Below are 15575 nucleotides of genomic sequence, written 5' to 3' on the forward strand. Positions count from 1 at the left end.
ATATATAACCATAACTGGTCTTAAATTATTTAATATGAATATACACTAATAAAGAGTTAACGTAAAAATATTCAGATTTACTCCTAGTGAATTTGTTTCACATTTAGTTTTCCCTCTATCATTACTTTATACAGAAAGACATTTGTTAATTTTGTAATGAGAAGTGTTTTATAGGAAAACATTGCAAATATGTGGCAGAGTTTAAGTTAAACAAAATTGATTAGGTACTGTGACTTACTGTTTGCTTTAAAGATATTAACTAATCTCTGTGACCTTACTGCTGCTGCTGCTTCTTCATCTTCTTTTTAAATAGACTGTTTGGATTGCACAAGAAAGTCATCAATATGGTACACAATTTACTATCCAGTCACGACTCAGACCCACGGTACTCTGACCCCCAGACAAAGGCTAGGGTGGCCATGTTGTATCTACCTCTGATTGGCATTATCATGGAAACTGTTCCTCAGCTCTATGACTTTACAGGTACTTAATATATATTTAAAATAAATCTTAAAGAAAATCTTAGTGTTTAAAAGTATTAGAAATATATTGAGGCTAAAGATCTTTTTTTAGGAAGAGAAATATAAAGAAATGTACACTGACATAAGTAAACTGTCAATATTTAACCATATTACTGAGTAACTTTTGACTACGTGAGAGAATTCACTGCAAGCTTTCCTTAAGTAGTCCTTATGATGAATTTTAAAATAATGATTTATAGCACTTATATACCTACCTATTAGAAAACAGGTTTTTGGTAGACTATACTGTTCATCTGAAAATATATATATAAGAAAACTTGGCAGATGTGTGCCACCTTCAGGCTCAATTTGATTCATTCATACACACACACACACACACACATACATGTATGTATAAGAAAACTGGCAGATGTTTACCACCCTCAGGCTCACTTTGATTCATATATACACACATATATGTATACATACACATTCGTACATACACATATATATACAACACACATATATAATTGAAATTAATATTCATCAGAATAACAAGAATGTTTATTGTGAACACTAGTTTAATAAGTTGAAATTATGTTGCTTTTTAAGAACTAGAACTCATAAAGTTTTATTGCTTTTGCTTTCTATATTTAGAATTTCTTGAATTCCTTCATTTGTCCTAAAAAAAACACTGTTGTTCACATTTAACCTAGCAAAGTACTTCTTCCAGTTAAAGTACTTCCAGTTCAATAAAAACGTTTAAAAACAAACTGAGTACCTATTTACTGAGTACCTATTACACATTAGGAACTTGAACAAAGCTGGTGATACCAAGATAACCAACTGTGTCCTTAAGGGACTCATAGTTGAGTAGTTCAACCATTATTTTGATTGCTAAAGTGGGCTTCCTTATCTGAAGGTGGAAATGTTTATATTATTATCTTCTTTGACTTGTGAGTTTTCTACAGAATTATAAATGTTACTGTAGGAATTTATACTGTAGGAATAAATTTAATGTTTAAAATATTGTTTAAAATAAGTAAATCTGATGATAAATATTTCATGTTAATAGGTTTTCCTTTTAAAGAGTAATGGAGAATAGGAAATTGCATGCTCCATAACTATTAATTAACCTAAATGGAATTTTGTTTATTTGGGGATTATTTTTTTCCAGAAACTCATAATCAACGAGGAAGACCAATTTGTATAGCCACTGATGACTATGAAAGTGAAAGCGGAAGCATGATCAGCCAGACGGTTGCCATGGCAATTGCAGGAACATCAGTTCCTCAACTAACAAGACCAGGCAGTTTCCTCCTCACATCATCGGTAAGAAAAACTGTCCTGTAGAAGTTTTTTCTAGAAAGGCAGATATTTACAGATATGTTTCCTAAAATAACTAAAATAGTTGTATTAGCTGATGCAAGAGTACACAGAGTTTTGTTTTGTTTTGTTTTTGTTTTTGTTTTTTTAATTTATGATAGTCACAGAGAGAGAGAGAGAGAGAGAGAGAGAGGCAGAGACACAGGCAGAGGGAGAAGCAGGCTCCATGCACCGGGAGCCCGATGTGGGATTCGATCCCGGGTCTCCAGGATCGCGCCCTGGGCCAAAGGCAGGCGCCAAACCGCTGCGCCACCCAGGGATCCCTACACAGAGTTTTATTTACTTTGTGGAAACATTAAGGTGCTGAGAATGTTGCTTATCTTGTATTAAGTTGTTTTAAAAATTATTAATACTTCAAGGTTTATGATATAAAGCTCTCTAGTCTATTGTTTGGAAGTTTGAAAGTTACCTTATTGTAAACAGCCTATTTTCTTTATTTTCAAAATCCATTTTTAAAAAAAAAATGTTTTTCATTTTTTTTCAAAATCCATTTTGTTCTTTATCAACCCTATGAAATATTTTCAGTTGTTTAGCAATTGAGAATATTTTTTTAATCTGTGGAGGTTTATACTGTTTCATGCTTAAAAAAATTAATATGTACTCTGCCGTGTAATTTTCCCCCCTTAAAAATGAAGGATGTGGGAGCAGAGAGGAAACAAACTACCAACAGAGTAAGATCAAATTCTAAAAGACTTTCTTTCTGAAAAATGCAATAATACTTATGGTAGCTGTCCTGACAACTTAAAGTTTTATTGAGATAATTTACATATCAAAAGATTCACCCATTTTATATGTATAGTGTCATGAGTTTTAATGTACTTACAGAGCTGTGTGGCCATACCACAGTCTAAGTTTAGAATATTTCCATCACCCCAAAAAGAACGCTTAGGCCTGTTAAGAACCACTGCCTATTTCCCCCCAGCCATAAGCAGCAACTCACCTACTTTCTGTCTGTATATCTGTATAGATCTGCCTATTCTGAACATATCAAATAAATGGAATTAAACACTGTGATCTTTTGTGTCTGGCTTCTTTCACTGCACATAAAGTTTTTGAGATTCAGCATGTCGTAATGTGGATGAGCACATCTTTTTTTTTTTTTAATTGCCAAGTAATACTCTTTTGTATTGATATGCCAGATTTTTATCCATTTCTAGGTGATGAACATTTGGATCCTTTCCAGTTTGGGGCTGTTAGGAATAATGCTTCTATGAACATTTGTGTACATGTCTTTGTGTGCATATCCGTTTCTGTTTCTATTAGGTATATACCTAGAATTGGACTTGCTGAGTCATATGGTGTCTCTGTTTTTAATATTTTCCAGAAACTTCTAAATTCTTTTTAAAGTGGGTGCACCAGGGTAACCTGGGTAGCTGAGCGGTTTAGCACTGCCTTCAGCCCAGGGCCTGATCCTGGAGACCCAGGATCGAGTCCCACGTTGGGCTCCCTGCATGGAGCCTGCTTCTCCCTCTGCCTGTGTCTCTGCCTCTCTCTCTCTCTCTCTCTCTCTCTCTCTGTGTGTGTGTCTCTCTCTCTGTCTCTATGAGTAAATGAATAAAATCTTTTAAAAAAATAAATAAAAAATAGAGTGGGTGCACCACTTTACATTCTCCCCAGCAATAAATAAAAATTCTCGTTTCTCAAATCCTCACCAACACTTGTTATTGTCCCTTTTTTACACCTCGGTGTAGAGTAGTATCTCATTGTGGTTTTGATTTGTATTTCCCTGATGTCTATTGATGTTGAGCATCTGTTCATTTGCTTATTGACACATCTTTTTTGTATGTCTTTTTTTTTTTTTTTTTAAGATTTTACTTATTTATTCACAAGAGACACAGAGAGAGAGAGGCAGAGACACAGGCAGAGGGAGAAGCAGGCTCCATGCAGGGAGCTCGATGCAGGATTCGATCCCAGGACTCCAGGATTACGCCCTGGGCCGAAGGCAGGTTCTAAACTGCTGAGCCACCCAGGGATCCCTGTATGTCTTATTTGGAGAAAAGTTCATTATCTTTGCCATTTTAGTATTGTTACTCATCTTCTTGTTATCAGATTAAAAGAATTCTTTATATATTCTAAGTACAAATCCCTTATCAGATAGGTGATTTGCAAATATTTTCTCCGATTCTGTGGAGTATCTTTTTGCTTTCTTGATGGTATTCATTTGAAGTGCATAGGTTTTTAATTTTGATGAATTCCAATTTATCAACTTTCTTTTATCACTTGTACTTTATTATTTTGTACATATAATATCAAAAGTATATGCACAATTAAAGTATAATAAAAGAAACAATAATGTATCTACCTCCCAGCTTCAGAAATAGAACATTGCAAATTCCTTGGAAGTTCCCAGTCTGCCTTCAATCCAGTCCCTGTCTCCACCAAAAATGACCACTGCACTCAATTTTATTGACTTTTCCTTTTCATTTTTAAAAACTTTTCTTAGGTAAAACATACTATATATTAAAAAGTACATGGAACATAAATGTACAAATTTACAAAATATTGTAAAATGAACAACTTTGTAATCACCACTCAGGACAAAATATAGAACATTGGCTGCCTCTCAGAAATCTTTAGCATGCTTTTCCCCACTACAGCTATCCACCACGCCACCCTCTATCCTAATGAAATAATTGCTTAATTTTGCTTATAGTTCTACCATTCAAGTTTGCATCCCTATATATTGTAATTTAGTTTTTTGTTGTATCTTTAATTTTCTTCCAAGTTATAAAGTGTATAATTTACTGATTTTCATTTTTCTGTCATTAAATTGTCTATCCATTCTATTCTCAGATGTATGAATGTCTTCTGACCTTTGGTTATTTCAAATAGTAATCCTATAGGTTTCTTTACATGTATCCTGTGTGTGTGTACACTTTTATTTAGGTTATTTCCTAGGAATAGAATTTACTGAATCATAGGGTATGTATCTTTATACCAGATATACCCAGGATTTCCAAAAGGTTTGTCTCAATTTGTTCTTTACCTGCAGTATTGAAAGTTCCCATTCCTTCACATGTTCGTCAGCATTTAGGTTTTTCAGACTTTAAAATTTTTATCAATCTGGTAATTTACAGTTGTATCTCATTTCAGCTTTCACTTTCCTGATGCCTTCTGAGAGTACACACTTCTTCATATATATACATGTTGGCTATTTGAGTTTTCTCTTTTGCGGTTCTAGAGTTTATTGCCCATTTGCCATTTGATTGTCTACTTTTGTTTATGATTTGTATGAGTTTATATGTTCTGGATCAAACCCATTGTCAATTATAGGTGGTTCAAATATTTGCGTGTGTGTGTGTGTGTGTGAGAGAGAGAGAGAGAGACTTGCTTTTATCACACACTTAATGGTAAATTGGGTGATTAGACTGTCTTATTTAAACAAATTTGTTGATCTTTTCCCTTACAGCTAGTGTTTTTTGTATCTTTAAAAATTATTTCCCTATTGCAAGATTTTGAAGAGATTTCCTATGTTATTTTTTTTAATGCTTTTTTGTTCTTTCATATCTAATTCTAAAATCTACCTGGAGTTTTTTATAAACAGTAGAATCTCGGGATCCATATTCATTCATTCATTCATACCATTTATTAAAAGATTATTTTGCCTACTCTTCTGGAGTATTACTTCAGTATAGTCTATCATGTAGAAAAAGTCCTCATGCGTATAAAAAAATTTGTATTTCTTCATACATCTTAGAATCAGCTTAGGATGTTCCACTAAAGTAAATAAAAACCAGTGAATTTGTGGGGATTTTGGTTGAGATTATAATGAGTCTATAGATCAATTTTGGTAAAAATTGATATTTTTACACTACTAAATCTCCTAATCCTTGAACATGATAGATACCGTTATTTTTTAGGCCTTCCATAACACCTATGAATATATAAGCTTTTATAATTTTCACCAAAGAAGCCTAGTACATCTTTTATAAATATATTTTTATTTTTTATAATATCATAAAATTATATATAATACATATATATTCTTATAAATGTCATCTTTTTCAAAAATTCTTTTTTCCAACTGTTGATTAATTTTTGAGGAACTAGAATTAGTTTTATACAATGATGCTTGTTTTCAGCAGAATTCCTAAATTTATTTAATAACATATGCATAGATTTTTTTCTACATACACAATCTTATCATCTGTGAATAATGACAGTCTGTTCCTTACTTTCAAGTTCTTTCCATAACTTATTTTACTGGCTAGAATCTCCAGTATAGTTATTGCATACAAGTGATGATAGTTGGCATCCTTAAAGGAGGAAACCTGTGACATTTCATTCTTACACATAGGTGCCATAGTTTGGGGGAGATTTTTTGTTTTTTTTTCTTTTTTTTGCTGTTCTCGTATTATGGAACTCCTCTTTCTGTTTCTGGTTCACTAAGAGTTTTGTTTTTTTAACTATGAATAAGTGAATTTTATCATGCCTTCTTTGCATTCAATGAGATGCTTGTGTTAATTTGCTTTTAAATCTTTTACTGTGAACCATTTCAATTGATATTCCAGTGTTAAACCTACCTTCAGTTGCCAAATTAAACTGTCTTTTTTCACAATTGTGTTTAATGGATTTTGTGTGCTATAATTTAAGATTTATGTATTTTGTATTTATGCTTATAGGTAAAATTACTTGTAATGTTTTTCTCATAATGTTCTTTACAGGTTTTGGAATCAGGGTTAAATTAGCAAATTTAAATTTAAGAGGGACTTTACCCTTTTGTTCTGTTCTCTGCAAGGACTTTTTTTAAAATTGGAGTTATTTCTTCCTAGAATATTTGGAGAACCTGTGGGTGAAGCCATCTGTACTTGCAATTTTCTTTTTTGAAAGTTTAAAAATTATGGACTTAATTTCTTTAATAACCATAAGACTGTTCAAGTTTTCTGTATCCTTTTACACTAGTTTTTGTAAATTTTACTCTAGTAGAAATTTATAAAAATTTATTGGCATAAAAGTTTAGATATTTTCTATGATCTTTTTAAAGTCTATACCATCTGTAGTAGATATAAATGGTTTCATTTCTGTGACTGGCTTGTTGTACCCTTTGTCTTGCATGAGTCTCAACAGAAGTTTGTGTATATCTTTAGTCTTTGTAAAAGACCAAGTTGAAAAAAAAAAAAAGACCAACTTGGAAGCATGTTGATCCTCACTTTTGAATGTTTATCTTCATTATTTACTGTCTTCTCTTTTCTTTGGGTTTATATTGTTCTTACCTTCTTAAAATGGATACTTAACTCTCTAATTTTTATTGTTTCTTCTTTGGTACATATTACAAGCCTGTACATTTTCCTTTAACTATTGTTTTAGTTACATGTCACAGTTTGTGTGTAGCATTTTATTATTCAGTTCAAAAATATATCCAAAGTGCATTATGATTTTTTTTAGACTTTTAGGCTGTACATTTTGTTTTAAAATATCTAGTCATACCTGAACAGACATTTCTCCAAAGAAGACCTACAAATGGCCAACAGACACGAAAAAATGCTCAACATCACCTGACATCAGAGAAATACAAATCAAAACCACAATGAGATACCACCTCACAGTAGTCAGAATGGCTAAAATTAAGTCAGGAAACAACTGATGTTGGCGAGGATGCAGAGGAGAAAGGAGAACCCTCATACACTGTTGATGGGAATGCAAGCTGGTTGCAGCCATTCTGGAAAATAGTATTGGGATTTCTCAAAAAGTTAAAAATAGAGCTACACTATAACCTAGCAATTGCACTACTAGGTATTTATCCAGATACAAACATAGTGATTGAAGGGACACATGCACCCTAATGTTTATAGCAGCAATATCCACAATTGGACATTGTCCACATTGGCCAAACTATGGAAAGAGCCCAGATGTCCATCAACAAATGAATAGATAAAGAAGGGATACACACACGCACACACACATACACAATGGAATATTACTGAGCCATCAGAAAGAATGAAATCTTGCTAGTTGCAATGATGTATATGGAACTAGAGAATGTTATGCTAAACAAAATAAGTCCGAGAAAGACAAATACCCTATGATTTCACTCCTGTGGAATTTAAGAAACAAAACAGATAAAACATAGGGGAAGAGAGTGAAAAATAAGATGAAAACAGAAGCAGGTAAACCACAAGAGAAACTTAGGAACTTAACTATAGGAAACAAATGAGGGTTGCTGGAGGAGAGGTAGGTGGGGGCATGGGGTAGCTGGGTGATGGTCATTGAGGAGAACACTTGGATATAATGAGCACTGGGTGTTGTATGCAACTGATCATTCACTAAACTGTTTTTGAAACTCGTAATACAGTATATGTTTACTAAATTGAATTTAAATAAAAATTTTTAAAAATTCTAGTCATAGGGTGGGGTGCCTGGGTGACTCAGTCAGATAAGCATCCGACTTTTGATTTTGGCTCAGGTCATGATCTGAGGGTTATGAGATCAAGCCCCATATCAGGCTCCATGTTGGCAGAGTGTGAATCCTGCATAAGATTTGTTCTCCCTCTTCTCCTCATCCCCAATATATATGTTTGTGTGTGTGTGTGTGTGTGTGTGTGTGTGTGTGTTTGTGTATAGCTAGGGGAAAATTTCTCATAATTCTATGCTTCTGATTTTGGCCTGATTTCATAATCAGAGAACTTTGTGTGATTCAGTTTGTTATATTTGTGGCAATTGGTTTTATGGTCTTCTGTATAGTCAGTTTTTGCAAATAGCTCGTGTATTTGAAAATGCATATTCTTCGTTCTATATTTGCCCATTACACCTATTATTTAAAATTTGTTGATCTTATTGTTTAAACCTTTTTTTTTTCTTTACTGAATTCTGTTTGCTTATTCTAATACCCACCACAATCATGGTTTTTTTAATAACTTGTCATTTTGTCAGATTTTGTTTCCTTTGAGGCCTTTGAAATATCTAATTTTAAAATATGTTTTGATGGATTGCACCTTTTATCAATATGAACTGTAATACTTTTTCTTCCTTCAAATCTACTTTGTATATTAGTATAGTTATGCTAGATTTCTTCTGACATTACTTTTTCCATCCTTTTTTTATCAAACATTTCTTATGTTTTAAATATTTGAAACTTAAGTTTTAGATGTCTTTTATAAACAGCATATAGTTAAATTTTGTCTTAAATTTTTAATATTTGTCTACTTTTGTCTCACTAGAGTTTTAAAAATTCATTTAATTTAGTATAACTACATTTAATGTAAATTCAATATACTAAACATTTTAATTTTACTTCATATTGTTCCAACCTTTCTCTGATTCTTGTCTCCTTTATTGTCTTCTTTTATTGTTTTTTCTTTTCATTTTTTCCTCATTCTTTTTCCTTTCTACTAGTTTGGAAGTAAGCTATACATCCTCTTTCTATTCTTTTTGTAATTGTACTACAAATCACAGTATGCTTATTTAAATTCCACTCTAATTTAATCATGACCCTTATTTCACATTGGTTAATCGAAGGCTCTCAGAACAGGTTGCCTATTTACCTTTCTCCCTACTTAAATGCTATATTCATGCATTTTTTTATTATTATTTTTTAAAAGACTTTATTTATTTAGGGCAGCCCCGGTGGCGCAGCTGTTTAGCACCGCCTGCAGCCCGGTGTGTGATCCTGGAGACCTGGGATTGATCCCACATCGGGCTCCCTGCATGGGACCTGCTTCTCCCTCTGCCTGTGTCTCTGCCTCCCTCTCACTCGCTCTGTGTCTCTCATGAATAAATAAAAAATAAAATATTTTAAAAATAAAAAATAAAAATAAAATAAAAGATTTTATTTATTCACGAGAGACACACAGAGAAAGAGAGAGAGGCAGAGAGAGAAGCAGGCTCCATGCAGGGAGCCTGATGTGGGACTCGATCCCGAGTCTCCAGGATCACACCCTGGGCTGAAGGTGGCACTAACTGCTGAGCCACCTGGGCTGCCCATATTTATGCATTTTTAATTTTACATATCATTAAACCTCAGAAAAATTGCTATTGCTTTTATGGCTATATAAATTTAATTATTATTTAGGTTTGTCTATGTTGTTCACTACTTTATTTGCTCTTCTTCCAAATTTGTGACATTTCATAAGAACTGTTTTTCTTGGGATGCCTGGGTGGCTCCGTGGTTGAGTGTCTTTGGCTTAGGTCCTGATCCCAGAGTCTCAGGATCGATTCCCACATTGGACTCCTTGCCTGCTTCTCCTTCCTCTGCCTATGTCTCTGTCTCTTTCTCTCTCTCTGTGTCTTTCATGAATAAATAAATAAAATCTTTAAAAATATTTTTTTCTTCTTTCTAAAATATATCCCTTTAGAATTTTCTGTGCTGTGGGGATGAACTCTGTTTCCTTGGAAAATGTCTGACCTTCATTCTTAAGGTTTTTGGTTTTGTTTTTTTCTGAAATATCTTCTGAATTTCTGGTTTCAGCATGTTAAGGGCATTGTCTCTCCTGTCTTCCATTTCCATTGCTACTCACCCCCCCTTCTTTATGATTATTCTCCTTAAAATTGGCCTTCTGTGGTTTCACTCTGTTCCATCTAGTTTTGAATTTCTCTATACTTATTCTGCTTGGCATTTTTTGGACTTCTTAAATTAGTGGGTCAGCACCTTTCTTCAGTTCTGTGAAATTCTCAACTATTATCTGCCCAAATATGTCCTTTTCTCCATTCTCTCTCCTCTTTTTGTATTCCAACTCAACATACATTAGTCCTCTTTATCCCATCCTCTGTGTCTCTCCTCTTTGTTAACCTGTGCTTCATGCTAGGTTGTTTTTTGTGATCTGTCTTCCAGTTTACTGGTTCTCTCCATAACTGTACCTAATATTACATTAAACTAATCCATTGAGGGATGCCTGGGTGGCTCAGCAGTTGAGCACCGGCCTTCAGCCCAGGGCGTGATCCTGGAGTCCCGGGATCGAGTCCCAAGTCGGGCTCCCTGCATGGAGCCTGCTTCTCCCTCTGCCTGTGTCTCTGCCTCTCTCATTGTGTCTCTCATGAATAAATAAATAAAATCTTTAAAAAAAATAATCCATTGAGTTCTTAATTTGGTTATTGTGTAATATGGTTAAGTGAATTTATGTAGATGAATTCACAGCGTATCCATGAGAGGCAGTGTAACCTACAAAAGTGCTTGATCTCTTTCTAGAGCCAACACTTTTGCATTTGAATCTCAATCCTGTTATTTACTGCAAAATACCTATATAATTGCTGTCTTGGTTTTCTTGTGTGTAGGATAGGTTAAATAATAATATTTATGTCTTTGGATGGGTGCAAGGGATAAATAAGTTCATATGCATGAAGCATTCAATACAGTGAAGAACACAGTGTAAGCATCATGGAAGAATTGGCTGCTCTCATTATCATCATCCCTGACAGCAGGGAGATTAGGGTAGTCATTGAGATCATGACCCCAACAGTTAAGTATGCTAAACTTCCCTTTGTCTTTTCCTCCCAACATCCCTTCCGCTGTTTTCTTCTTACTATTTAGTAGATTTACTTCACCAGATATCAGAATGTAGTATAATGGTGACGAGTCTAAGATTTAGTGTCTGGTTAGCCTGGACTAAAATCTCTAGCTTTTCATTTCCTTACCTGTAAACTGGAGATAACAGTAGTTAATACCATCACATAAAATCATTGTGAGCATTAAATAAAAAATGATTAGCACAGTGTCTAACACATTTCAAATTTTATTATGTTTTGTCATCTTCCTCGTTGTTATTGTCATCCTGTATTCTTGTCTGTAAAACTGACATGTAATAAAACTTATTTGGTAATATTGTGGGAGGACTGAATGAAATAACATATGGAAAGAGCTTAGCATGATGACTGGAACAGAGTAAGTATGGAATAAGTGGTTTTGTATACAAGTTCTTTTTTTTTTTTTTTTTTATGATAGTCACAGAGAGAGAAAGAGAGGCAGAGACACAGGCAGAGAGAAGCAGGCTCCATGCACCGGGAGCCCGACGTGGGAATTGATCCTGGGTCTCCAGGATCGCGCCCTAGGCCAAAGGCAGGCGCCAAATCGCTGCGCCACCCAGGGATCCCTGTATACAAGTTCTTATTCTTAGTTTTTCACTGGTATTTCACATACTATTTCACATACTAATGCAGACTGAAGACTGGAAGCACCTCTACCTTATCTGCTCCAGCAATGGCCCTTGAGAGGAATCTGTGGTGCTCTAAACCTGAGAAACATTTTGTTGCTACTTTTATCCTTATACTGCTTTTACTGAGTGCTTTTTTCCTTTACCATATTATATCAGACATGATGAAAATATCTTAGTTTTAACAGTAGGATCTTTTAGCTTTTTGCCTTCACGTTTTCTAGTAATGTTTATTTATAGTCTACTGGAAGCGCTACCATAAATTAAAACAATCTTTCAGTGCCAGGAAGATTATTAAACTTCAGGACCTTAAGTTTAAGGTTCAAGTTAGGGCAGCCCCAGTGGTGCAGCGGTTTAACGCCGCCTGCAGCCTGGGGTGTGATTCTGGAGATCCAGGATCGAGTCCCATGTCGGGCTTCCTGCGTGGAGCCTGCTTCTCCTTCTGCCTGTGTCTCTGCCTCTCTCTTCGCTCTCTCTGAATGAATAGATAAATAAATCTTAAAAAAAAAAAAAAGGTTCAAGTTATTCAAGTATTGTCTAAATCAGATGATTCTTTTTTTTTTTTTTTTTTTTAAGATTCTATGTATCTGAAAGAGAGAGCACAAGTGAGGGGGGGAGCAGAGGGAGAGCAGACTCCTCTCTGAACAGGGAGACCAAATTGATCCCAGAACCCTGAGCCAAAGGCAGACACTTAATCGACTGAACCACCGAGGTGCCCTTCAGATGGTTCTTTTGAAATACTTGCTTTTTAAAGCAATTTTTGTTTTATTGCATTTAGAAGAAAACACCACACAACTTCCAAAAAGAAATGGCCATTGATCAGTCTGTCTCATTCTACTCTTCTTTATTTTCAGAGTGGCAGGCAACATACTACCTTTTCAGCAGAATCAAGTCGGAGCCTTTTGATCTGTCTACTTTGGGTGCTTAAAAATGCAGATGAGACGGTTCTACAGAAATGGTTTACAGATCTCTCAGTCCTACAGCTAAACCGGCTACTAGATTTGCTTTATCTCTGTGTATCTTGCTTTGAATACAAAGTAAGTGATCGCTGTGCCATTGCCAAGAAGAATGGGAAAGCAAACCTCATGTGGAAAAGGAAGACGAAAATTTCCTCAATGCCTCTTCTTTTCTAATGTTTAAATTTTAGGGAAAGAAAGTGTTTGAAAGAATGAATAGTTTGACCTTTAAGAAATCAAAAGACATGAGAGCAAAGCTTGAAGAAGCTATTCTTGGGAGCATAGGTGCTAGGCAAGAAATGGTTCGCCGAAGCCGAGGACAGCTTGGTATGTACACAATACCTTCTCCTTCTGGTGAGAATTTTTTCAGTTTCCTTGAATTATATATTATAGTGATCATTGTTGCAAATCTTCCAGGATTCTACACTTTTTAAAAAGTTTTAGAGAGGAAGAAAGGGTAAAGAACAGAGGGAGGATAGAGAGAATCTTAAGCAGGCTCCACACATGGAGTTAGGGCAGCCCCAGTGGTGCAGCGGTTTAACGCTGCCTGCAGCCTGGGGTGTGATTCTGGAGATCCAGAGACATGGGGATCGAGATCCAGAGACATGGGGCTCGATTTCACAAGTCTTGAGATCGTGACCTGAGATGAAATCAAGTGTTGGATGCTTAACCGATTGAGTCACCTAGGCACCCCTTAAATAGTGTTTTAAATGAAACTGAATTAACTAGAGTAACCACTTCTCTGTAGGAATTCAAGTTAGAATTCTAAGTAGAGTGAACATATTTCCTGGTTTGTTCTAGATAGTCCAGTTTATTCCTTTTGCCCTTGTGTGATTATTAAAAGTGTTCCCCCATTTATTTATTTATTTATTTATTTATTTATTTATTTATTTATTTATTTTTAAAGATTTTATTTATTCATTCATGACAGACATAGAGAGAGGCAGAGACACAGGAAGAGGGAGAAGTAGGCTCCACACAGGAACCCTGATGTGAGACTCGACCCTGGAACTCCAGGATCACACCCTGGGCCGAAGGCAGACGCTAAACCGCTGAGCCACCCAGGGATCACCCCTGCCTTTTTAGACTTTTTAAAAACAGTTGTAGGTTCAAAGCAAAATTGAGCTAAGAGTACAGAGAGTTCTTGTATACTTCCTAGCACACATGCATTGCCTTCCCCATTATCATCATCCCCCGCCAGAGTGGTACACCTGTTCTAATTGGTACTGAACCTTTACTGACACATCATTATCACCCAAAGTCCATAGTTGACATTACAGTTCAGTCTTAGTGTCTGCATCACTTTTTACTCTTAAAAGTTTCCTGTTTGGCACAATGAATTAATATACCCTGTATTTAAGGGAATATTGTCCATCAGACTTTAATACAGGGAGAAAAAAAAACATACAGGGAGAGAAACAGGTTAATAGCATTTGAGGCATTGTTTCTAATTCCATATACTGCTACCCATTAGCTGTAGAACCTTGGCCAAGGCCCCTAATCTCACTTTCCTTTTCTTCATCCATTTGTGATTGTTTTGAGAACTTAGAAGGTAGTTTAACTAACTGATTTTATTGTCTTTGTAGCAACTGTAAACATTTTGTAAATTCTAAAGTGATAATTAGTGTTGTTGAGAGCTCACTGGCTTCATCATCTGTGTATATGATGCATGCTAATAGTTCAATATATGTTTGATGCACATTTATATGAATTTTTTAATGTTTTCCAATAGGCCACAAACACAATAATCATTTATCTATGTAAACTTCAGTATCTTTTATACGCTGTACAGTATGTTTGGAATTTCATAATAATACAAAACCTTTGCCTTTGTAATTAAGAGCACCATTTTTCTTCACTTTTGGTTATATACAGTCCACATTGTACTTATGGATTTTCTTTTAACTCCTTTATTGCATACAAGCACCCTCTTAAAAAGTATGAAAATTAACTTTTATTTAGGTCATTTAATTATCACTACAATCTAATAAATGATCATCCTCACCTTTAAGTAATAGAAAATAAAACTCAAAAAAAAAAAAAAAAGAAAAGAAAAGAAAACTCACCAGAGGTAAATAACTTGCATAAGATTATAAACTAAGTGACAGAACCATGCTCTTTTGACTTTCAGGGTGATTCTTTATATTATACCACAACTCCTTCTAAGATTTCGTGTTGAAGAGAGTAGAACTGTTATCAGTGTGTTACGTTTTTAAGCCTGTGGCCTTAAGACAGCTATCTTTGAATATAAGAATTGAAGTTCTGTAGGTCGAATCTGAAATAAATAAGTTAATAAACTTATAGATACAGAGAACAGATAGGTGCCCTAGTATGGGGGTGAGGGTGGGCAGAGTGGATGGAGGAGGTCAAGAGGTACAGACTTCCAGTTATAAAACACATAGGTATACTAGGGATATAATGTACAGCATGGTGACTACATTTCATACTGCATGGTATATTTGGAAGTTACTAAGAGAGTATGTCTTAAGTTTTCATCATAAGAAAAAATTATAATATGTGGTAATGGATGTTAACTAGATTTATAGTAGTGAGCATTTCATAATGTATACATATATTGAATCATATTGTGCGCCTGAAACTAATATAATGTTATATGTCAGTTATATCTTTTTTTAATTTAGAAATTGAAGTTCTTAGAAAAATTAAGCCTTTGTGATTCTTATTTACAT

The 15575-nt window shown here is 34.7% G+C and overlaps 1 protein-coding gene across 5 annotated transcripts in view; it reads left to right on the forward strand.

Annotated features, from left to right (window-relative positions):
- DOCK7 (dedicator of cytokinesis 7) overlaps positions 1-15575 on the forward strand; it is a 219365-nt gene that overhangs the window by 156727 nt on the left and 47063 nt on the right. For 3 of the 5 annotated variants that reach the window (XM_025427884.3, XM_025427892.3, XM_025427889.3), the window contains 4 exons: positions 314-483; positions 1639-1793; positions 12784-12966; positions 13077-13239. In XM_025427884.3, the coding sequence (XP_025283669.1) occupies positions 314-483; positions 1639-1793; positions 12784-12966; positions 13077-13239 (671 nt within the window). The remainder of the gene's footprint in view (positions 1-313; positions 484-1638; positions 1794-12783; positions 12967-13076; positions 13240-15575) is intronic. The other 2 variants (XM_025427887.3, XM_025427891.3) reach the window with 1 other exon arrangement.

This window comes from Canis lupus, chromosome 5 (genome assembly GCF_003254725.2).
Source record: "Canis lupus dingo isolate Sandy chromosome 5, ASM325472v2, whole genome shotgun sequence".
Taxonomy (NCBI): Eukaryota; Metazoa; Chordata; class Mammalia; order Carnivora; family Canidae; genus Canis; species Canis lupus.